This window comes from Amblyomma maculatum, chromosome 2, assembly GCF_055883805.1.
Source record: "Amblyomma maculatum isolate TAMU_Amacu chromosome 2, ASM5588380v1, whole genome shotgun sequence".
NCBI classification, from domain to species: Eukaryota; Metazoa; Arthropoda; class Arachnida; order Ixodida; family Ixodidae; genus Amblyomma; species Amblyomma maculatum.
The window spans coordinates 106,199,260-106,223,641 of NC_139345.1; the positions used below are offsets into that span (position 1 = coordinate 106,199,260).

The following is a 24,382-nucleotide window of genomic DNA, read 5'->3' on the forward strand; positions in this document are numbered from 1 at the left end:
AAAGGCGGGGCCATAAATATTTAATCAAGCCAAAAACTTGATGGTGCGAGTGGGACCGACCCCGTGTAAATCCAGCCACGGTGTACCAGTCCTAGCTCTTCCCGTCCGGTAGTCTATGTCTAGCTTTTACCCATCTTTGAATTCAAAGCACCACGACAGTAAAGCGTGCAATGCCGTTTTGACTCCATGTGTTGCAGGACGACGGGTGTAAACTTCCAGGATTTTTCGCTGACATCATATGAGAATTTCCTTATGTTCCGTGCTACCACTCATACGTATTTTGGTTTCTTTGTTCTTTTTTTTTTTATTTTTTTACATACTGCAGCTTCCTCCGGAGCTATAGCAGGAGTGGGAGGTGAACATGATATATATAAAAAAAAATAATTATACAATACAGTCAGTAGAGAAGTAAACAGAGTTTAAACAAAGTAACAATACTAATAACGGCTTGAGGTTACTTAACTGTGTGAAATCGTCAGTGTGCGATGGCATCAGCAAAATTTCGTAAAGGAAGGGAGCGAAGTGAGTCAGGCATCTTGAGCAGACACACGAATTTTGCTTGTGGATAAAGAGAGAAAGATGAGCTGTCAGGGGTGTGTAAAGTAACGCGAAACGAGCGCTGGTTTATTATTGCAGTCGCCATTCGGCGACACCTCGTAGTGCGCAGCTGGCGCACACCAGGCTGCCCAATAGCCGCACAACCGCGCGGGCGTGTCCCACGACGACCTCGGCGCCAATGGAGCCCTGCTGGTCATCTGGTCGGAGTCCACACGGAGCAGGTCCGAACCGGGTTCATGGGAGAGCCCTTCTTGCAGCCGTAGACACGAGCGAAGAGCTCAGAGTTGCTGAGCGGGACGTTCACCTGCGGGCCGTTTGCACACACCACACAAGTGAACACCTCCGCACTGGCTGATGCCGGGGAATGTTGTCTAGCGATAAATGTTCGCGACCCGCAGTGTCTATGAAAGTGTAGGGCTCTCAGTAGAAAGAACTATAAGCTTGTGTTTGTGTATTTGCCTAAAGACAGCAAGACCCGCAAGAAATGGACGTGGTCAAAGTGTGCCGAACCTAGGTTGCAAACCGGCGACGATCGGCTTCGCTCGTCACTGCATGAGAGCACTGTGCTACTGCCGCAGCCGATCACCCCGCGTGTTCAACTGCACCTCTCTCTCTCTCTCTCTCTCTCTCTCTCTCTCTGCATTGCTTGTCGCCGTCTTCGTCAACTTCATGCGGAATGAGTACACAAAACAGCGCACTATCGCAATGCCTTCTGTTAAGGTGCTCTAAGCCGTCCTAGTGCGCTACTGCTAAGCTCTCAAACCAACGAGACATTTGCTTGAGGTTAAACATCGAACCGAAAGCACAGTGAAACACGACGTGCTAGCGTCCACATACTTCAGGTTTGGCCAATATAGCTATAGTCAGTAACAAGTCAACAATGGCGCGTTTAAATTCCTCAGAGGAAGCCCTCCAGCCAGTGGCATCGACGGAGAGGAACCTCCCAGCAAAAGAGGCACGAAACAACTTTCCCTTTCTGATATCGGTAGTAGCCACCTTACCGGTAGATGGTGGGGGTGGTGGAGGGCAAACTTTATTTCCAGCGGATACAGACGAGCGACCCGAATGGCTGCTCCCCGCTTAAACGATGGCCACTATCCCTTGGGCAGCGGCGGCGTTTTCAGCGAGTCTGGATAATTTTTATCTGTGTCCCCGGGTCGGGGCTGAGCTGGCTGAGCAGTAGAGCATCCCAGTGATCAGAGTCGCGTATGAAGTGGCTCGCAGGTAGAGACAGTGGGCATTTCCAAATTATAGATTTAGATCGGCTTTGGCATCACATTTTTTACATTTGTCTGAATAGAGTCCTTTCGAATATAGGCAACATAATTGGGGAAGAAGCATGGTGTAAAATTCAAACTAATACCTATACCGGTAGGTGAAAAATGACGTCGGGTTGGGGAGAATATTTTGCAGGTCCTCGGTGTGAAAACAAGTGACACATGAGTGGCGTAGCTCATACGTCATGTACACGTGTCTCGTGCAGCTTTTTTTTTTTTCTTTTTTTTTTTTTTCGAGAGAGGCGCGCTGTTCAGTAAAAAGGCGACGTGTGGAGGAATGTAGAAAGCCCGTGTAGAGTGAGCACGGGTTCTGTGTGTTCTCGATATTTTGCTTTCGTTCTTTTTCTTCCTGTGGTTTGGCGGCGCGGCTGGTATTCGAAGCGACGCAAGGATTCGGAGTCGTGAGACTGCTTCCTCGCAGCCTGCTGCAGGGATTGTGCGTTTACTTTCCTCATTGAGAGTACTCGGAGCCGCAATTATATTGACTACTACATGCGCGCCCACACAATTTGTAGTGGCGGAAAAGAAATGACTGTCAAGACTGAGATCATCCTCACGTTTGAAATTATGCTGCGAATTATACAAGATGTTGTTTAGCTTATTGGCGGACAATTTTCCGCCACATAACGGGCGCAACTTAAGGTACGAAAGCGACCTATTGAGCCCTGTGCTATAACGCGCTGCGCACAGAAGCAGTCAAATCATTAGTGCTCCCTTCACTGGCGCACAAGTCGAAGCAGCCCATACCTAACTGCTAGGAAAAGAAAGAAAGAAAGAAAGAAAGAAAGAAAGAAAGAAAGAAAGAAAGAAAGAAAGAAAGAAAGAAAGAAAGAAAGAAAGAAAGAAAGAAAGAAAGAAAGAAAGAAAGAAAGAAAGAAAGAAAGAAAGAAAGAAAGAAAGAAAGAAAGAAAGAAAGAAAGAAAGAAAGAAAGAAGCGTGCATACTGCTCTGTGCTTTGTCGAGGGCATGGTCGAGGGAAGCTCCAAGCATGGCAAGCCGTCACTGGTTTGAAACCGTGCTGTCCACACTGGCTAGCCTGCCTGCCCCTTTTGTCATCCTTTCCGCACTTCTAGGTTGAAAAGAAGCGTGCGTGCTGCCGTGTGCTTTGCTCGCAGGAAGGGGCACTTCCTCTCACCCCGTCGCGGTGGCGCAGTGGTAAGATGCCCGATTACTGTGCCGGAGTACCCGGGCTCAATCCCGACCGCCGGCGGCTGCGTTTTGATGGAGGCGAAACGGAGAGGCGCCGTGTGCTGTGCGATGTCAGCGCACGTTAAAGATCCCCAGGTGGTCTAAATTACTCCGTGGCCCTCCACTACGGCTCCCCTTTCTCTTTTTTTCCACTTTCACTCCCGCATTCCTCTCTTCCCTTACGGTGCGGTTTAGGTGTCCACAGAGCAAGTGTGACAGATACAGCGCCTTCTCTTTCCTGCGAACCAATTACTGCTACCACTACTTCCCCTCCTCCAGCTCGACGCCGCGTTCCGACGACCAAGCGCCTCTTTTCACCTTCCCGCGCGTTGGACTAGAGACATTCCGGGGTGGTGCAGTGGTAAGACGCCAGACTACTGTGCCGGGGTACCCGGGTTCAAACCCGACCTCGGCGGCTGCGTTTCGATGGAGGCGAAACGAAAAGGCGTCCGTGTGCTGTGCGATGTCAGCGCACGTTAAAGATCCCCAGGTGGTCGAAATTACTCCGTAGCACTCCACTACGGCTCCTCTTTCTCTCTTTCCACTTTCACTCCCACCCTCCTCCCTTCCCTTACGGCGCGGTTGAGGTGTCCAAAGAAAACAAGTGAGACAGTTACCGCGCCTTTCCCTTCCTACAAATCAATCAATGAATCAATCTTGAAGCCACCCACACTCCCTCCAGCAAATTTAAAACAAGCAAAAGAAAAAGAACACCGACAGGCTTCGGCACTTTTGTGTCACGTGATTGCGCCCCCAGGATCTGCAAAAATATCCTCCCGTTGTGTTGGCGACCGGTGCTCATGCAGTCCCCAGAAGAAAGGGAATAATTAAACTGCTCAGTCATGGGATAGACGGACAAAGCTGGTCCTCCTCCCTTTGGAGGGGGACCAAAGTTAAGAACCGAAGGCATTGCCCGGAAAGCCTCCTTTCAAAGTTCTGACATTAAATCGAATGCAGTCTTTTTTTTTTTTTAACTTGATCTCGGCTCGGTAGCAATTCATACAGAACAGCTTATTTATCTCTACGTTTATCTCTATTCATCTGCACCTAAGTGTGATTTTTGCCAGTTGCTGAAGGCGAGGCGAAAGTAGGGCCTAACGAAGGCTTACGTAAGCACCCTTCGATGTATACGTGGCGCCCAGTACGCACGCGAGAAACGAATAGCTATTAACAGGCTGGGGTGGTTACAGTAGTGATGCATAGGTCATAGGAAATTAGGAACATCGAAGTGCGTATGCAAAGATGGGTAATACAATACGTGTTCAGCCATCAAGATCGCGCGCGCTTACCGCGAGGTATCAATGGCTGCCTCCCAAACACAGAGCGCTTGGACCTCGGAAATGTGTTTTTTTGTACTTTCGGTTCTATATTGGAGTGCTCGCCTTTTTGCTGCGCACATGAGCGTTGCAGGTGCAGGACTTTGTATATAGAGGGTAAGAGGTGCAGTTTAACTACTTCAGAATAGAATTGGTGAATCATGCGTTCCTCACTGCGCCGAAGTCTGCAAATGCTCCGAGTTTTTCAATGGGCTTATGTGGCGCCCAGCCAATGCAGCATCAGTTGGCAAGCGTGAAGAGCACAAAGCGAGAGGAGCACACCTTGAACTTGGCTGGCAGCCGCTCCCGAGAGAGGATCTGCCTGGCAGCGGTGCCGTTGCGCGCCGCCGCCGGGTCGCAGTGTCCGACGGCGAAGTTGATGAAGAAGAGCTCGTCGGTGGAGAGGGCGCGCAGAGTGGGCAGCCGGAAGAGCGCGGGCCGCCCGTCGCGCTGCGGGAAGGAGCGCAGGTAGACGCGGTATAGGGGCTCCAACACCGCGTTGTCCTCAACCATTTCGGCTAGGAAGTCCTCGGCGGCGGCCGCGGAAGAGCCGGCCTCGGCCGACAGGGCCTCCGCGTATTGGCGCAGGAAGCACCACGACATGTGCGCGTACCGAAGAGACGTCGCGCGGCTCCACGACGGACGGTAGGGTGCGTCGTGCGCAGTCTGCATTGTACAATGGTCTGCTTGAAAACATTTCACACTTCACTAAAGGGTTACAAGAAAGCAAATCAAAGAACAGGCATGGTTGTGAAAATACGGGCAGGTACGTTATTTCAACCTATATGTCATGGCCGAAGCCGGAGGTCAACAGTCACCCAGTTCATTCTCGCGAGCTCGACGTAAAATTCTGGCAGAGCAGAGTGGAATCGTAGCGTGTTGTTAACGACAAACACAGCGTCGTGCATTGCCTTTGGCCATTTTGGTGGTGCCCATTTCGTCAGTTAATTACGCCGACGACTATGCTGAAACCTGGGACCTCTCAAGCAGGCTTTTACGACCCGGGCATCAAGATCGACGGTGAGTTTCAAATCACATGCCTGCATATCGGCAACGACGGCGAACAGTCCCCGGAGGATGTAGTGCAGGAAGCGGGGCACGTGCATGGGCAGCATGTCCTGCACGCGGACCAGGAATCCCAGCACGCCGTACGGCAGCAGCACGCTGTTGCGCTCCGGGTCGTGCCTGCACGCATGCGCACGTGCGTACAGCATCTGGTGCTAATACACTGCTTTTCCCGTAAGGTACGATTCACAGGGAGGGGGCACCACTAACTTAGCACGCATTTGATCGGCAAGTAATTGTAAACCAGGGTATAGACATGCACCCCTAGACTGGCAGTCCTCGAGCAAACTAGACAGGAGAGGATAAACTTTTCGGCCACGCCTTTAGTACGCTAGAGCTGGGCATCATTTAAGAAAAAGTCATTATGTTCAGCTGAAACCATAACCGGCAACTGATTGGTCGGCGGGTAGCGTGACATCACAAGACCGGCTTCTGCCAACTTAAATCGAACTCACCGTGACCCTTGGATCCCAATTCAGACACGATACCCCTGGGGTGCGTATACATATAGGCACTATCGTACGGCTTGGTTAAAGTAGGGTTTTTACATCAGACGGGTTTTCGCACACTGCGGCACCCTGCGGTTTTATGCTAATGAGTATAAAATGAAACACACGTGAAGGAATTGGAGATTAGGTGTGTAGCAAGACTCATGAATGTACGCAAACGAGGATGTGAAAGGGGAGCGCAGAAACAAAAGATAACCAAAACTAAACCAAGCTAAAAAAGCTAAACATGGGCAAAATGTCCTAATGCACTCAAGTTACCTTTAGTTTAGCCATGTAAATCTTTTTTTTTTTTTTTTTTTTCAAGCTTCAAACGCACCTGCGCACTCGCTCAAGCAAGTTAATGTCCAGCACCATGCCTTCCCCCCATCTCATTGCTATACCATAATGCCCGAGATGCATTCAATATACGCATAGTTGGCACAGTCGGGAAGAAAAGTTTTCGTGCATGTTTCTTAGGAGTCCTAACCTGGTCGAGTACTGCCAGAAAGTCACTTCCTGTGTGTATGCTGTCTTGTTTATGTTTGATAATTCGGAAAAGAAACCTTGTGTGGTAAGTAAAAAAGCTAAGAATGGCTGCATCCACGCTACCTAAATAATATCTCCGAAAGGCGATGGTGACGTGGCAAAAACAATTGAAGGGGTTATATCTTCGTTAAACCTTAAATCGATTATAGTTCAGAACTCAAGAGCACGGGCTTTCTTTCGTCTTGTTTTAAGTTGGTGTAGTTGCTATTTTTACATCACACTTTCCTGATTGTTGATTTCCACAAGACGCTCGATGAACTGGTTTATCACTTTGCCTGTGGTGACGCCAAGTAACCTTACAATTGTTTTTTTTTTTTTTTTTTTTTTTTATCAAACGATAAATGATGTTTTCTGCGGCTATGGGCCTGTTGCGCTTCAGTTTCAGCTGTGCATATGGCGCCATCAGAGAGTCGCCGCGTCAAATGGCGGAGGTTTAACTGCGGCCAACGCAATTAGCTTCGGTGCAACGGCACGCGTGATCGCGGAGGTCACGAATTTAGCCTATTTTAGCCTAGGGAACCTACATGGTGCCCGCAGTGCAACATGTATAGGCTCCCTAGTTTAGCCTTATTTATGGCGCCACCTGGGAGCCGCCGCGTCAAATGGCGGTGGTTTAACTATGGCCTCCGCAATTAGCTCCACTACAACGGCGCGCTTGATTGCGGAGGCCACGGGTTCAGCCTAAAGCCGCCGCACACAAAGGCGGATGTTCCCTGGTTATGACGAGCGAAAGCACCGGATGCGTTGACTCAGTGGTTAAAACGTACGGATACTGAATCCAAATAGTCCGGTAGAGCCCAATCGGTTCGAATATATTCCGATGAAGTTTTTTTTTTCTTTTTTTTTTTTTCGTGTGAGACCACTGCAAGAGGTCATGGCCAGCCATTTGTCAGTCATAGGCTCCATGGGCTTGTTGGCTTAGGGCCATACGTTGGAGCCGCCGGACTTGATTTTAATTACCCGCGTGAGGCGGCGTAGTTGTGACCTCACGAATAAAGTCCCTTGATAATTTGAAAGTAGCGACTTTTGTGAACTATGCCGCCGCGCTGCGCACCCTCGCCGATCCTCCTCTCTCACCTCTCCCATCAGACGGTGATTGGCTCCGCGGGCGGTCTTCGGGAAAAGCGCGCGCTAAGTTCGCTCTTTTTGTGTTTTCCTTTTTCGTCGGTGACATTTTTTGGACAGCCGCCGCTGCTACGACCGAGCTCCCTGACATTGCGCGCTTGTACTTCGCGTTATACACGCCCCTTTAGTGCAGCCCAGTAGCTGCGCATTTCAGTGCACAAGCCGGCATGAAAAAGGCTTTGCTCTTTTCGCCATTCCGAGCGGCAAGAAAGACACCGTTAGAAGAAAAAAGTGGCTGCACAACATCGGCCGCAAGAACTTTACGCCGACGAAGACTGCCCATCTCGCGAGGTACAAGCGAATGTGTATACTGAAACTGCATGCAAGCGCATCACTAATCTGGCAATCTCACTTAATTCACTGATCATTTTGCGTCGTTATGCGTGTTATTGTTTTCACTTCATGGTTCCGCTCAACGTGCAATAATAGCGACGGCTGATGCATACAATGCGCATACATTCGCATACGATACCCGCTTTAATTTCTGAACCTAGGTCTCGCTTTTCAACGATAGCGCGTGCAATGAGGGAGATTATTAGGCATTAATAGGCTTATGTTGCAGGAAAGCGTGTAGAGAACTCGTCCACAGAACGTGTCCGCAAAACTATATATCCGCACATCAAAAATTTCTTTAAAACCCTTAAAATTTGACCTTGCCCGAATCTGGCGAAAATTGGCGTCTAACCTAACTTGAATATAGCGAATTCAGTAGTTACGTCCAAATTTCGGGACCTCCCGCAAAATGCAGCCCCAGGAACCCTCTAAATTTGACCTCATCCGAATGTGGTCAAAATCGATGTCTAACCTATATTTTGGGTATGGCGAGTTCAGTGAAGTCGAATCCTAATTTCGGTGGTCGAGAGGGCCAAATTTTGGGGTGCGGATACTTTCCTTGGATGACAAGAAATCTGTGCGCGGATCTTTGGCTCTCGATTTCGGCTCGACATCACCTCAAAGTCGCCGACAGCCGTACCTAAAGGCGTTTCATGCTTAATAGAAAAGAGTTCATATTCGTTTTCAAACCGCCGCGAAAATTCTCAACTACAAAAACGATTAAGCCGTTGCATGTGCACTGCGCGGTGCCAAAATCAGACTGAACCTTAATGAAAAATTTTAAGACGGCTATCAAAGCAAATGTCCCAGCTTGTTCCCAGCAAACATCCCACTACTAAAACTCCACTCGTGAGCATCTTCATAAACTGTACTTCCGCGAAAATTAGTTCGAGGTGAATCTAAATTTAGCTAACAATTGGTATGCTGAAAAAATTCTGGAATGTTCAAATATATTGTAAATATTAAGCTTCATATACTATGCCATGTTGAGACAGACGGTAAGGAAAAGTCAAAAGGAATGTGAGATGTATGCAGTAAGTGGTTTTGTTCGTGCCGCAAGCGCTCTTAATTGACACTTTCATTGCGCGTACGAGACGCTAACTTATGTGGCTCGTGGTAGTCAAGCGTGTCGCATGTCTTACTCGTGATTTTATTCAATAACAGAGTGTGGAAAAAGCGCGAACTTAAGAGCGCGCGCATGTGCCAGCCAACTGCCCGGACGGCGAGCGAGCGCTGCCCAAAAAAGCGTGCCGTGTGCATCGCGCGCAGCCGGCGGGCGAGAATATTCGAGGAGGAAAACGCCGGAGTGGAGGAGAGTGTCGCTACTTTCAAATTATTGAGGGGCTTTACTCACGAAACAGCTTAGCCAATGAGCAACGGCACAAACAAGAACGGACAATTAGACTCTTGAACGGTGGTCCTGAGCGTATCAGTGCTTTCGCATTGCAAATTACCCTCAAGCTTATGGCAGCTTTTAAGTTTCCGAAAGTTGCATTTACGAACAAAGCATGGCTGAGGTGTCCTGGCCGTACCCGTAGGCGAGGTCGAAGCTGCTGACGCCGAGCATGCTTCCGACGAGGTGCTCGTCTCGGGCCACAGAGCCATTATGCTGAGTCCGGTGCAGCGCGGTCCAATATCTGCGCTGCACAGCTGTCTTCATGTGGAAGTAGCTCTCGAGCAGACTGCGCTCGTTGAGCGTGGGCACGTCCACCAGTTGCTGGCCCAGCTCGGCCTCGCTCGGCTGGTCGCGAGGCACACCCATCGACAGAGACGTCTGAGACACGCGCGCCAGCGTAGCGTTCAGGTCCTCCGCCGACAGCCACGGGGCCTGCGAGGAAGGACAGTGATGGCTGCAGCAACGCCTCTTGGCCCTGGTGATCCGATCGTCGGCAGGCATAGGTGTGGGTAACGGTGTGTGGCGGTATATATAATAACGCAGAGGAGATCGTATATTAGGTTCAGCGTAAAAAACGGTGCAGAATAGACGAGACAGTTCGGACCAGTTGATAATGTTGTTAACCATTATGAACTTAACCAATAATTCCAAACTTATCTGATAATTAGCAACAGACACCGGCAGTTTTGTGGCAATATAGCTCTAACTTCGCGGAAGCTTGCAGACTAGCGGAATGCAGAGTCCATTAAAATCTGTAGACTATAGTTCGTTTTGGACGGTAAAGCGCGAATCAAGTCGCTGGACAATGAAGACACGCAGACAAGCGCTGACAAAACGGTGACATATATACTAGCCCACTTTTTCATTCTACAGTTTATACTGTTATTATTATTATTAATATTATTATTATTATTATTATTATTATTATTATTATTATATTATTATTATTATTATTATTATTATTATTATTATTATTATTATTATTATTATTATTATTATTATTATTATTAATATTATTATTATTATTATTATTATTATTATTATTATTATTATTATTTATGAACCTCCACGGCTACAAGCCACTGCAGGACAAAAAGCTCTTTCTTATCAACTGTATATCTATAGGTTGCCGCGCGCTAGCTGCGGCTGCCCAATTCCCATTAAATTCTGTGCCCACCTTGCTCTCTACACTGCCATCCTAATTGCTATGACCTCATTCTCTGCGATGTAATACGAAGTGTGGTCTGACTAGTAGCGTGCAGATACCAACAACAATAAATACACACCCACTGCCAGTTCGACTGACAGAATTGCAGCAGTCAATGACAAATTTCACGATAGTGCGAAACAGCGAGGAAGGAGGAGAAAAGGAGGGCGGAAGGCAGGGATGTTCGAAACAGCGAGGATCCATGCGACCAGAACGCTGGCGCACCTGTCTGATGAAGTGCGCCATGGCATCGGTGGCGCTGTGTGCCAGGCCGAGCATTTTTCGTTCCGTGTCCGGCTGGTTAAGGAAGGGCGTGGCATGTCGCAGCATCACCGTCAGCGCGGCGCCGAACACCTTCTCGACGAGCTGCACGCACGCCTGCAACCGCTCCATGCCGGGAATGCGACGGCCGTCCACCGAGAGAGGAACCTGCGCCCACGTCAACACGTCTATAATCACTTGAAAACACTGGGCACTGTAATATTGGGGCGACAATGGTTTGCAATGCCGCGACTGATTTCATTTAAGCCGCTATATGATGATATGACTCATCTTCCATCCCGCATTGTATTTTTCCTGCTGTTGCCTCTTTTTATTTCCTTTTTCAGGACACGGGATTATCGGTTCCAGGTTAAAAAATTCATAAGGAAGAAGCATTATTTCACTCCTTGCCCTACTTCTTTCTCCCCACTTTCCTCCCTCCACCCTCCCTGGCTTTTCTTCTTCGGAAGCAGAAGCGTACCCCCGCCAGTGATGATCGCGCTGCCTACAGACGAAAACAAGTCCACTTAGAAACGTTGGCTAGGCTTGCGAATTGAGGTCCCCCCCCCCCCCCCCTCAGCCTTTGTTCAGTGCTCTCTCATACTGTGCAGCCATCTTTTTCTCGTTCTACCCTGGATCCTCTATTTCTTTCAGACACTCATGGGAGTTGGAAGAGTTATTGAGGCTAAGCACTCAATAAATAAAAAAAAAAACAGTTTCAGAACAGATTACGCTCTATAAAGCGCTGAATCCGATACCGAACGCAATAGAAAAAAAAAATGACTGAGGTTTAACCTGCTAAACATGGTTAGGCGTAGGGTCGTATCGTTTTGCTTGGTTTTGCTTTGGTTAAGCTTACGTTTAGACATGAGCCTATGGAGTCGAGGATGTCGTAAACTACAAGAGGGAACACTTGATGCTGTATCTGCCCTCAGTGGTCAAGTGGTGGTGTACCATAGGCGGTACCATTGTTAAGCTATATAGCCATACCTCTGGCTCATTGAAGGTCGAGCGGCCTGCCACCCGAGGTTGACCTTGGCTGATACCGGGCGTAGTGAAGCTTTCGAATCAGTATAAACTATCTATCGAACCATCAGCTCGTCTTGGAAAGACTGATAAGTTGGATGGTAAAAGAAACGCGTTATGCGCACCAAAGAAGACGTCGAAAAATCATGTGTAATATATGACTGTCCCACTGTCATTTTGATCATTTAATATTCATTTTTTATGCAGTGGCCACTACATCTGGTAAAGAAAGTTGAGATTATATAAAGTTCATTGTCTTCAACAACTTAAAACCGCTTTTCTTTTTTTTTTTTTTGGTAGGTCGCACCTATTATTAAAGAGCGAATAATTTTCCACGAAAACACTTCACCAACCAGGTGTTCGCCAGTGGGTCCGGGCAAAAAAGGCGCCATGGCGACCAGCACCCGGTACCCAACGTAGTTCAGCAGCACGGCCAGCGGCGTGCCTTGGGTCAGCCTGGCCAGCCGCTGCAGGTACAGCATGGAGCGCACGGCCACAGGCTGGGCAACGGCGGCTGCGGCGCTTCCCTTCAGCACGCTGTTCATGAACATCATCCAGTCCCAGTGGCCGCTGCCGGGGACGCTGCCCAGGGACACCTAGCGAATGGAGTGCATAGGCGCGCATGTTGTTCGACTGAGGCGTGAAATTCGCGATGAATATGGGGTATTTTTCTCTGGATCACGCGGAGAACCAAGACCGAAGCATGACAGGGCAAGCGTTACTCTGTCAACTCGATAGCTTTCCAGTCACATCACTTCATTCTTCCGAACAGCAGTGATCTATCGCAAGACAGCCACCTTTATCAACGGTGATTTGAGTTAGGCCAGCGCTAATAACTCGAAAGTGTTGAAGGGTTGGTTTTGGTTTATGGGGTTTGACGTGCCAAAGCGACTCACGCTATGAGAGGCGCTATAGTGGAGGGCTCCGGAAATTTCGACCACATGGGGTTCTTTAGCGGGCACTGACATCGCACAGTACACGGGCGCCTATAGCCTTTCGCCTCCACCGAAAAGCGGCCGCCGAGGCCGGGATTCGATTCTGCATCCTTGGGCACAGTAGACGAGCGCCCTAACCACTGCGCCACCCCGGCGGGGTTGTCGAAAGGCTGGAATGGTGCGCAGCGGGCTGGACGGGAAATAGATTAACTACGTTGGCGTGATGATCCAGGGCATGTCATTTACTCTGCCCGAATCATGGCTAGACGCACATTATTGATATTTGTTTAATTAAGTGTAGAGAGTAAATATGAATTAAGTGTACAGATTAAGTATGCTGATATAAATAGCAATCAGTGAGACCGGCTACTGTCAGCCCTTGAGACAGATATAAAAGAAACAAGCTCATACCCTGTAGAAAGGCGGAGGCTTGAGCGAGGGCTGGTTCTCAATGGAGCGGGCGAGGTGTCTCTCCAGCTCCACTATGGTGTTTATAATCTTGTCCTCTTCCCGCCCTTTGTAGAAGGACTTGAGAGCGCGGTCGATGGCCTCCCGGTACCAGTCCATGGCCCGGCTCTCGTCCATGTGGTCGTGAGGAGGCAACAGAAGCTGCGCCTGAGGCCAGGGGTGCAGCATCTTTGTCTTAGAGCTAAACTTACGTCCGCTTTACCATCGAGTCATGCTTGTCACCATAATGCGCTACGGTAGTGTTATACCTCTTATAGCTGTAAACAATTTGCAAATATTTTTACGGTAATCTTCGGCACCACTTTTAAGTGGCTCATGTATCAACTTCAATTCAGTTCACATGGTCTACCTAAGGTTAGGATAAAGAGTTCTCTCACTATTTATAATGCAGCGAACTATTGCAGTCTTTATTTGTTGCTGCCGCCAAGAGCCACAGGCGTGCGACCTTATCACGTAACACGCATAATGATGTAGGTAATGCCCCGAAGATCGTGTGATGTTTGCTCATGCATACTCATGCATTGCATGGACGCGACTTATCGCTTTATTGTTAGCTCCAGATTCGCCGAAATTTTCATTGAATGATTGCATTCATGGGCGACTGCTTCTACATTGATCTTGGTTGTTCTTGTAGCCTATGGCGGCTTTATCTCGATGTTTCCTTGTGGCTTTTAAACTGAGCGCTGCTGAGAGTATCGAAGATTATAGTAGGACGATCGGATGTCAATCACGCTTGTTACTATATCGTCACTGCCAAAATGCTTAATTATTTGTCGGCGCATAACATCTCAATAAAGGGTTCATTGAAGTGTAACTCGTCTGTTCATTTCTTTCTGACGGTACTGTCTCCACCAAAAGACGATATAGACAGAATATAAATCTGTACGGTTAAAAATTGTGCCCGCAGTGACACCACAGCTGTCAGTTAAAATAGTTAAGCGAACTTTGATAGAAATCGCATTCGTGCAGAAAGGATCGGGAGCCCGATGGTATACCTGTCCAAGAACGACCAGCAGTCTGTCCGCGGCTGGTTGGCGCTGCTGGTCAGTCTGGCGGGAAGAGGGCAGCCGCTCGAGACCCACGGTGACGAAGGGGAAGATGGCCAGCGAGCCGGCCACTTTTCCCGCGATGTGTGCCACGTTCTTGCGGCCTCTCGGCTTCGCGTCGTACGGCCAACCCTCGAGGTCCAGGTACCGAAACACGCTCGACAGGGAGTCCGTCTCGCGTGACGTACGGGACGACTCCTTCGCGTGCACAAGCATCCATGGACATGTGTCAGGAGGCGTTTATATCAGTGATATTTTCTTATAATTAATACCTCCCTGCTTCGTGAACGCACCATCTCATTAATTCTTTGCCCTGACCAAAGGTGACTACAAATCGTATTTGGATCTCTCATAAATGCATTTTAAGCATCACCACGATGCGTTGTAGCGAGCTGAAACCAACTATCGGTATAATGTATATGCATGCCGTCCCCAACATTCCGTGGCGCTATATACTCGTGATGAGTCGCTGTAGCGCTGCCTTGAACTCCTGCTATAAATAGAGAAACACGAGCCTGGGTATTTAAGCTCGGATGGTGCCTGATGTGCAGTAGGAGCGGTTCGGAGAAGGGATCCAGGTCTTATTTACGTCACGCGTTTCCTTAACTTCCTCGCTCCTCTGTTCACAGAATCCTCGTCATCCCCTCCTCATTATTCTTTAAATTCAACTTCAAGTATCGCGGCTGGTTTGCACACAGCAGATGACACCAGTAAACTTGCTTTCCGGGCGCCGCCAGAAGGAACCAAGAGAGCTACGTCCGTCTTTTGCCTTTCCCTGCGTCACAGTCCGACAGCGTCATGCCACGTGGCGTAGCGCGCTAAACTCAGCCTTCCACCAGGCCAGCCCTGGCTCGACGCCTTCGTGCGCATATACCTGGGCACAGGAGGCGACGAACAACAGTATCTGGTGTCCGAAGTGGTGCCTGTTCTGGTGTATGCGGTCGGAGTCCTGAGCCGCGTACGTGGAGGCCATCTCGCGCAGAGCCTGGTACGCGTAGCCGGGGCTCTGGCTGGCGTACGGCGCGGCGCGCAGGTCTGCACCCGCCAGCACGCGTTGCCAGTGGGCCGAACACACGTGCGCGTAGTAGTCGTCGCAGGGCCCCACCGCTGTGTCCAGCTTGTCGTCGAAGTAGTGCGCCTCGGCATGGCACACCGAGTCGTTGCACAAATAGAGGGTGCCGCCACCGTGGGACGCAGAGCGCCAGTCGGTCACCTGCGCCGCACGCCGCGGAATCTCAAGGCAAGTGTAGATGGGAAAAGATCCTGACAGACGCTCCCAACTTGCATTTCAAGTCTAATCAAACCAGGTAGATTATCTTTCATGGGGTTATAAGGGGGTGAGGAACATGGCCGCAAGCTGTCAAATAAAACCGAACATGGGTTGAGTTGCTTGCGGGCGTTAGCATGCGGACTGAGGCTCCCTGTCAACCCCCGTTAGGCCTAAATCAATGCAGAAGACAGTGACCGATGCGTATTTGCAAGGCTAAAGAAATACGTCAGAATGCAGTCAGCAACAAAAATAGAACGCTCATTCATTCTTCACAGAAAAAGTATCTGCAACACAAGAACAAGACATGCGGGAAGCAAGAGTATAATGTAAGAAGGCACACAGTTATCCACAGCATTTGACACACACACAAACACACGCACGCACGCACACACACACGCACGCACGCACATCACGGCCGACCAATGCAGTCCAGGCAGCAGAGTATGCATTGACATTCGAATTCCTCTCTTCTCCCCACTCGACTCTTGATGACGACAATGCTTCCGACCCCTCCCCCCTCGTCGCCTTCACCTTTTGTTCCTATTACACACCCTTCTCAGTGGAGAGCTGAGTTTATTTCTCTCCACTGAGGCTTCGTGAGCCAACACCAGACTCCTTTTTATTTATTTTGCAATAATATGGGCGTCCTAATTTGCAGACCCACGCATTAAATAATCAGTAGTATCATGTGTGTACAAGATTCTGCGAAGCGTCACTGCACTGCAAAGCGCTAGGAGCATATCTAATCGAGCAGGTAATTACTAAGTGAACGGTTGATAACTTGTGAGTCCTAGGTAACAATTCTCAACCATCGTGGTGAAAAAAAAAAAAATTCAAGAGGGTACTTTGGACCACTAAAGTGCAATTAGGAAAAAAAAAATAAAAAAATAAACCTGGAATAGGAAATCTTCGCCCAATCTCATTGACCTCGTGCATCGGGAAATTGATGGAACATGTAGTGCAGGCTAGGTTATCTAGATTTATGGAGAGGAATGAGCTATATGGCCGGATGAAATGTTCAGTTTTAGGCCGCACCTTAGCACGCAGGATGTTATGCTGCTCCTGAATCATGACATTGTGGAAACTAATACAAAGGATGCAAAGGTGATATTAGGGCTGGTTCTAAAGCAAGCCTTCGATAATGTAAAACACTCGGCGGTCCTAGAGGGACTGAATGAGGTAGGAGTAAGTGTAAGAACCTATAACTACATCAGGGATTTCTTGAGAGAAAGGAGAAGCGAAATAGTGTTTCAGAACACTTCGGAAGTAGCTATGGGAACACCGCAGGGGGCGGTCCTGTCACCCCTACTGTTTAATATGGCCATGAGGAAGTTTCCAGGGCAGCTAAAGGCGCTTGGTAACCCGAATCTTAAATTCAGCATGTATGTAGATGACATAATTTGTGGATAGATAAGATCAGTGATGGAGAGATTGAACAAACTCTACAGGCGGCAGCCGACTGTATTGTAGCATACGCGGTGGAAAGGGGCTTGGAGTGCTATCCGGAAAAGTCGGAATTATTCTTATACAAGGTCAGGGCGCTTAGAGATAAACCGCCTTCAAAAATTCAAATTCTGGTAGATGGGGTGCAGGTTCCGGATGTTTAGACTATTAGGATCCTGCGCTTATATCTGCAGGCGAATGGCCATATTGCTGTTACAATCAAAAAGCTGGAAGGCTATGTCATGCAGAGTTTGGGGAGAATATGAAGTAAGAAAGGGAGTCTTAGAAAAATTTGATTAAATTGGTTCAGGACTTTATTACGAGTAGGGTGAGCTATGCGACACCTTACTTGAACTTAAAGGCGGCAGAAAGGAGCAAAATTGATGCCCTTATGAGGAAGTGTATCAAGAGAGTTTTGTCATCCATATAGAGATTGTTGGCTATGGGAATGCATAATACTTTGTAGGAACTGATTGAGGCGGTAAATATCTCGCAGCTAGAAAGGCTCAGCACCACAAGGATGGGAATTAGGTAATTTTGGAAAAAGCGGGGCTGAATCAGGTTAGGGGAAGGGGCATGCAGGCCACCATATGGTGGAAGGCACGAGAGTGTATTCGAGCCCCCCTATTGCCAAGAAACATGCACCCGGAATACAATAAAGATAGAAGGCAAAAAAGGACTGAGGTTCTGGAACGCATTTATTCAAGGCAGCCGAGGGAGCAGGTCGCATTTGTGGATGCGGCGGGCGGAAAACGGAAGGAAGGCACCTTAGTGGTAGTGGTTGACGGAGAAGGGGGCTCGATCTCGGCACTATCGATTAAGAGTGGTGGTATTGATGTGGCAGAGAAGGTTGCAATAGCTCTTGCTTGCGTCGGCACCAAGGTCACGTATGTGTTGAGCGACAGTAAAACTGCAATTCAAAATTTTGCTAGTGGAAGGATATCTCCCATGGCACTTAAAATTCTAAGGCGAAAAGAATTGGATAGGACAATTAATCTGATTTGGACCCCAGAGCACGAGTCTGTTAGTGGCAACGAGGCTGCTCACAACCTGGCTCGAGATCTCTACTGCTGAGCAACCTGAGGAAGACTACAACAGAGAAGGATGTCTGCTGTCGTATTATGATGCAGCGTTTGAAACTAATCCCTCCAGACAAGACTCTAGATGGAAAACAGATTACGGCATGGAGGTGTCTGCAAGCAGATGTTTATCCAAATCCGGTCTTAAATAAATATATATTCCCGGATTTTTAAGATGAGAGCTGCAGGATTTGCGGGAAGAGGGGAACCCTGAACCATATAATATGGGAGATTCCCCAGGCAGGGAAAACAAAATTGTTAGAAGCCTGGGAGGCTTTTGTAGGAAAGCTCAACCCCGGAACACCATGCTACTAGTGGTTCGACCGGCTGAACAGGCCACCGAGATCCAGGGGATTTTGGCCAGCACTTGAAGCGGATTCTCACCTGCCCCAAGGCACCTCTCCTCTAGAGGGGAGGACCTGAGGTAGAAAAGAGTCTTTTCTGTCGGGCAATAAAGTTGATTCACTCCCTCACTCACTAAGCCGAAAGCCATTATAGTGCGGGATCGTAGCCCTCAACTGCGGCACCTCTATGTTCCTTTCTTCTTTAACTCCCGGCACCTTCCTCATTTCCTTTACGGAGTGGTACATATATGTTCGTGGAGAATTGTATCCCCGCCGGGGTGGTGCAGTGGTAAGACGCCCGACTACTGTGCCGGAGTACCCGGGTTAGAACCCGACCTCGGAGGCTGCGTTTCGATGGAGGCGAAACGAAGAGGCGTCCGCGTGCTGTGCGATGTCAGCGCACGTTAAAGATCCCCAGGTGGTCGAAATTACTCCGCAGCCCTCCACTACGGCTCCTCTTTCTCTATTTCCCCTTTCACTCCCGCCTAACTTCCTCCCTTCACTTACGGCGCGGTTGAGATGTCCACAGAAAACAAGTGAGACAGTTACCGCGTCTTTTCCTTCCTATAAATCAATCAGAAATTGTGACAGATACTGCGCCTTTTCTATCTTGTAAATCAGTTTCAAACGCCGCTGATGCCTGCTGTACTGGGTCTGCTTCTGTTTGCTGTGTGGTGCGGCGTTCGAGGAAGCGGCAAATGAAATGCGCCGCACGGACGCCTGGACCGGACGCCCGGCGGGGTCAGCTTCGTATATGCATGATGATGATGATGGTTGAAACTTTATTTTCCACCGATTTAGAAGGCCCACTACTCTCTGCTCCTGGCACCGACAGGCCCGAGGAAAGGGGGCTGGAACCTCCACGACTAAGGACTGGCGAATATACATTGTTTATCGGCGGCCTCAGCCCCCAAGCGGACGGCTCTTTGCTGGTCAGCGGGGACTTCTCTTGGCAGCAGCTAGGGCCTCCCAGGCCCTCCCAGGCTTCTCTACTTTTAATGTTGTCCCTAGCACCCGGGGACTTAGGGCATTCCCAAAATATATGGTCGAGGGTCCCCCTCGCTTCGCAGGCTTTACATTTATAATTTGTCCTCACATCTATCTGGGTGTGAAACAACCAGACAGGGTTTGGGAAATTTCCCGCTTGTAATCGCCGCCAGGCTATGGCCTCTTTATTATTTAAACTAGGACCTGGTGGCGGCATCAGACGTCTTCCTAATCTATAATTTTGATGATTTCTTTATAGGTTTGCAAACGTTCGCCCATCTCCTGGCAGTCGGACGGCTCCGCGTTTGCCCGGAAGTAGAGGTTTCGGGCTAAATAATGGGCCGCCTCGTTGCCGGTGGCGGACGTGTGTGCTGGGACCCAAATTAAGGTGATCTTGCGATCGACTCTAGCTGCAGCTGATAGAATTCGGGCGACTTCTTCCAAGACCCTGCCTTTTCCGATATTCCAGAGAGCAGTTTTACTGTCGCTAAAGATGAATCTAGCCTTCGTTCCGACTCAAGCGAGCGTTATTGCGACCTCTTCAGCCGTGTCTATGTTTCTGCTCCGGATGGTGGCGGAGACGATTGGTGCGCCGCTACCATTGACTACCGCGGCGACTGCCACTCCCGATCGGCCGCTTGCAGCGTCGGCGACTTCTTTTACTCTGAATTCTTTTGCTCTTTTAACCAGTGCTTCTGCTCTCTTTTCCCTTCTCTTTTGTGGTATTCTGAGTGCATGTTGCGGGGGAAAGGAGGGACAATGATGTTCTCGCGACATTGTGGCGGTAGGGCAACGTACTTGTCGGCTGTGCCCCTATCTATTTTTCGACCCACCCATTCTAAGATGGTTCGACCCGTGCTTACCATCGTCTCCATAAGCTTTCCGACACATGAAGTACGGGAATTGGGCGCAGATTATCAAAGTGTGCCGCCTTCCCGGGCTTGGGGATGAAAGTCCCGAGGGAAGTCTTTCATTCATCCGGCAAAGACCCTGCACCATTCCAAATATGATTGACGTATTCGACGAGTAGGACGCGTACTCCTGATCCGGCAGATTCGCCAACAGCGGTACTGTTATGTGGTCTCTGAGCCTGACCTAGGCGCGCCATAACTTGCAGGCATGCCTCCTCACTGAGAGGCACGTCATCGGGCTGAGATGAGGAATCGCCGATGCTTACTATAGGTCTCCAGCTGACTTGCACCGCGACTTGCGGGTGAGGCGAGGCTTAGCGCCGTGATGGCATGGCAGAAGCTTCAAACGGGCCTAGACCGGCCAAAATATGGCCCACCTTGGGGAACGCGGTGTTTCCAGATACCGCTCGATGTCTTGAGGTCGGTGGCATAAAACTGCAGAGATCTTGCTCCACAGATTTCAACCGAAAACAACGAAGCCGATGCGCTACGCGTCCACTAGCCACAAAAGACGCGCGCGTTTCCCTACTGCAGGCATCAGCGGCGTTTCAATTTGGTTTACAGGAAAGAAAATTAAGGCACTGTATCTGTCAATTCTCCGCGGAGACCTGAACTGAGCCGTAAGAAAGAGGAGGAAGGTGGGAGTGAAAGAAGATAGAGAAAGAGGTGCCGTAAGGAGAGCTGCAGATAACAGCGCTACAAAGGCTTTCGACTCATCGCACTTTAGTGGTCCAAAAGTGCCCCCTAGAATTTTTACTAGGGCAGTCATAGCAAGCTCCCTTGGTTGTGCTACATTGCACTTGTTCTGCTAGTCTTTCAATCATCTGTATACGTGTATGCTCGGCCACGTCGAAGGAACACTGCGTGCACTCCTTGTGTGCACTCCACAAATTTATTTTCATGCCTCCTAGCGCATTCTTTGAGCGGCTTGGAACCGGGTTCATGACTCTGCACAATTTTGACAACTTGCCTGGGGCAGAGAAAACCAGCCTCGCATTTGCCTTCTTGGCCACCCTCTTAAGCCTGTGTGAAATTCAGTGCATATGCGGAATCACCGCCGTCTTTCTATACTATTGGTGGACTGAGGAACAGTTCCTTGGATACCTCTTCACCAAACCTTCTGCTACCATTTTTTTTTTTTGCGCTTCAAAAGTGTTTTCTGGCGGGCTAGTTGGTGTGAATCATTCATTTTTAAAACAAGGACCGAGCGAGAACGCAGAAACACAGCCCTACCACCGAATTTTTATCTGTTGTAGGCCGTCATTGCACCCGCTGCTTCGGTGGTGGACGACGGCTGTTGTTGCGGCGAGCGTCTTTCTCTCCGTCTTCTTTTTTCTTCTCTATTTTCTTTTCTGTCTGCACGAGGCAGCGGAGGTGGCTCAGCTACAGAGCCAGTAGCAGGCCCGTGCATTTTCTTTTCCTTCTTCCTACAGCCACAACAACAACAACACACAAGCGCACTTGTGTTTTTTCTGCGCTGTGTGTGTTTCTGCGTTCTCGCTCGGTCCTTGTTTTATTCGCGCAGTTTTAAAAATGATTGCGCTTCAAGCTTCACCAAAATGACTGAACTCTACCAACTAGTCCAAGAATCAGCCTTGCTTTACAAATGAACTTAAGGAAGTGTAGACATCAATTTTTGGCAAATTTTCCTTATTCTTATTGATACTACTTTGAACCATTCGAATTTTTTTGTGCTCTTTGTTCATGCTCTGTATCGTGAAACGCTCCTTTATCGCTTTCTTTGTAGCAGGAGATGCGCTGAGATTAGCCTGGAATTATCGCAAGCAAGCACAAGCATTTCCGTAATGTTCTGTACGGAGTCTCCTGGCTGGTTTATCTACGACCGCCGAGCACCATTGCTGCTGGCGACGCCGCCGTGTTTCTTAATTCTTTTGTGGGCGCAAGTGAGTCCAGTAAAGAGTTGATTCCAGTATTACGCCTGTTTGTTAGTTTGTTGTCTACTGCGTTGTCACCATCAAGAAACAGTACAAAAGACATTATTACTACACGTGACTCACAAATGATTTTCTTCTGACCACTAAATAGTTTATAATTTAATTTGCTTTTTAATTTGTTTTGTTTTGGAATTCAACAAACGAGCGATTGTTATGACGTCAAAGTTGAGTCAAGGCATGCAGGAATGAAAAACAGCTTTCCTTCATCTATTAGTGTAGTAGTAAGTGTTTTTATTCAAATAAACAAAAAATGAAAGTAAAAAGATATTTGCCAGCCCAGTATCTGCTATCTAGTAATCGGAAGCACCTGAACTGGGGCGGCGGAAGTAAAGGAATAGCATGTAAAAGTGAGAGTAAATCAAAGAGGTGAGCGACAGGAAGAAAGGACAGGGTAGGTAAAAATAAAAGGTATGGACATTATGTTACATGGGCGCAGCAGGATGCTTGAGGCCCGCCCGTAAATTGTCTTAGTTCACTGGAGCACTTGGCACAGCGGGCGGGCCTCCACACGAGCGATGGCACTGACACTGACGGCCGATGTGGGACAATGGGATGTTGTTGCCCGAGATAGCACACGCGTAGAGTTCGGTCTTTGCGCGCACTATATGGCAAGGTGGAAATGACGGGACGTCAAGCTCGCCTGCTCCAAGTATTTACACGGGCTCACATGTCTTTGCTCGCGAACGCGCGCACTGACCATCCACGAGTCTAGGGGCCGTATTCCGAGTTCGCGTCGTTATTGAAAGTGTCGCCGGTCCCAAGCCATCTGATTGGGGATAATGCCGTAACCGGAAGTGGTAGTGACGTCCGGTACCGCCATTTCCACCAATCAGATGACTCGAGGTCTGGGAGATAGCGACACTTTCAATAACGACGCAAACTGGAAATATGGCCCTAGGTCACATTATGGGGTGAAAAACATGACTGCGATGTAATCTTTCCTTCTCCACTCGTTTTGATTCCTGCTCTTGATGAAGCTTGGTGTTTCAGTGAATCGAAACGATGAAGGAACGATTATTTTTCAGCTTTCACGTGACCTAAACTTAAGTTTTAAGTTATAACCATCGCTCGTCCGTTGAAATACAGACTGAAACAGGTGAGAAAAGAAAATTCAATTATACATTATATAGCGGTCGCAGGCTCCGTGTATAGCAACGCCGTACGTATCTTTCCAAGGAGTAAAACAAGCAACCGAAATTAGATGCCTATCCTGTAGAATTCGTTTAAACGTGCGTGAATATAGCCAGGCGTCCTAAAGAACTCGACCGCATGGGCGCGCACCGTTCCGGAGATGAGCGCCGCGACCAGGGGCAGCGTGAGCAGCGTGGCGGCCAGTGGCAGTGACAGGGCCATCGCCAAGCGGCTAGAGTCCTGCAGGCGGTTCAGCAGCGACGGAAGGCGCCGTGCAGGCCTGGGCGGGGGCACCAGGTCTAGGTCGCCGCACTCGGACGAGCTCTGAGTGCTGGGCGCGGGACTGGCCGCACCGCCGCCGCCACTTCCCTCGCGCCCCGCCGCGGGTGCGCTGCCGCTCACCGGCGTGCCACACGTCGGCGAGCCGGCAGCTGTGGGCTTCGACGAGTCAGCTGCGGATGACAGCGGCTTCGACAACGATGTCGAGACTGTAAGAAGAGACCATGACCCATCGGAACAGCTGAGCATTTACGAACAAAGGTGTGTGATCCGGTAGCAGACTGCGTCCGAGTGGAACGCGATTTTCTCTCCCATAAATGCCCGTTAGTTCTACAAAAGCAGCATTACTTTATAAGTGTGAGAGAGGGTGGACTGCACACTTTTATTTATCTTTGGTGATGCACTCGGAAAATTTTTCGCGACGGCTTCACATGCGACGTGTTTGGCATAAGCAGAGAAACAACGCAGTTTTCATTGTTCTATTCATACCCATCTTAGGACTCAAGACCACAAAAATACATATTAATGTCTGGATTACAGTTACAGTTCGGAATTGAAAAAGAAAAATCTAAGGTAGCAAACCAGTGTAAAGCAAGAAAAAAAAAAGAGATATTAAAAGCATAAAATAACAGAAATATAGGACAGATTGCAAGAAAAAAGAAACACGGAAAAGTAATCCGTATGAAAATGCAGAGCAAACAAAATGAGACAAAGAATAAGAAAAACAATGACAGAAAAGTGTCTCCTT

General features: G+C 48.9%; 1 protein-coding gene across 1 annotated transcript; it reads right to left on the reverse strand.

Moving 5' to 3' along the window:
* Positions 1-751: 751 nt before the first annotated feature.
* Positions 752-24,127, reverse strand: LOC146199484 (neprilysin-1-like). Its single transcript, XM_084592135.1, has 11 exons — positions 24,124-24,127; positions 23,506-23,843; positions 15,110-15,448; positions 14,185-14,433; positions 13,133-13,336; positions 12,140-12,382; positions 10,725-10,928; positions 9,429-9,724; positions 5,380-5,524; positions 4,622-5,005; positions 752-862 (listed from the first exon to the last, which is right to left on the reverse strand). The coding sequence occupies exons 1-11, from the start codon at positions 24,125-24,127 to the stop codon at positions 752-754; spliced, it is 2,517 nt and encodes an 838-aa protein (XP_084448261.1).
* Between the last annotated feature and the right edge of the window lie 255 nt (positions 24,128-24,382).

Bases quoted from the DNA above. Each gene is read 5' to 3' on its own strand.
- LOC146199484 (XM_084592135.1), bottom strand. The intron at 14,434-15,109 runs GTATATGCGCAC...GTGCACGCGAAG, and splicing joins TCGTCGCCTCCTGTGCCCAG to GAGTCGTCCCGTACGTCACG. The intron at 10,929-12,139 runs GTTGGTGAAGTG...ACGTGGGCGCAG, and splicing joins GACCCACTGGCGAACACCTG to GTTCCTCTCTCGGTGGACGG.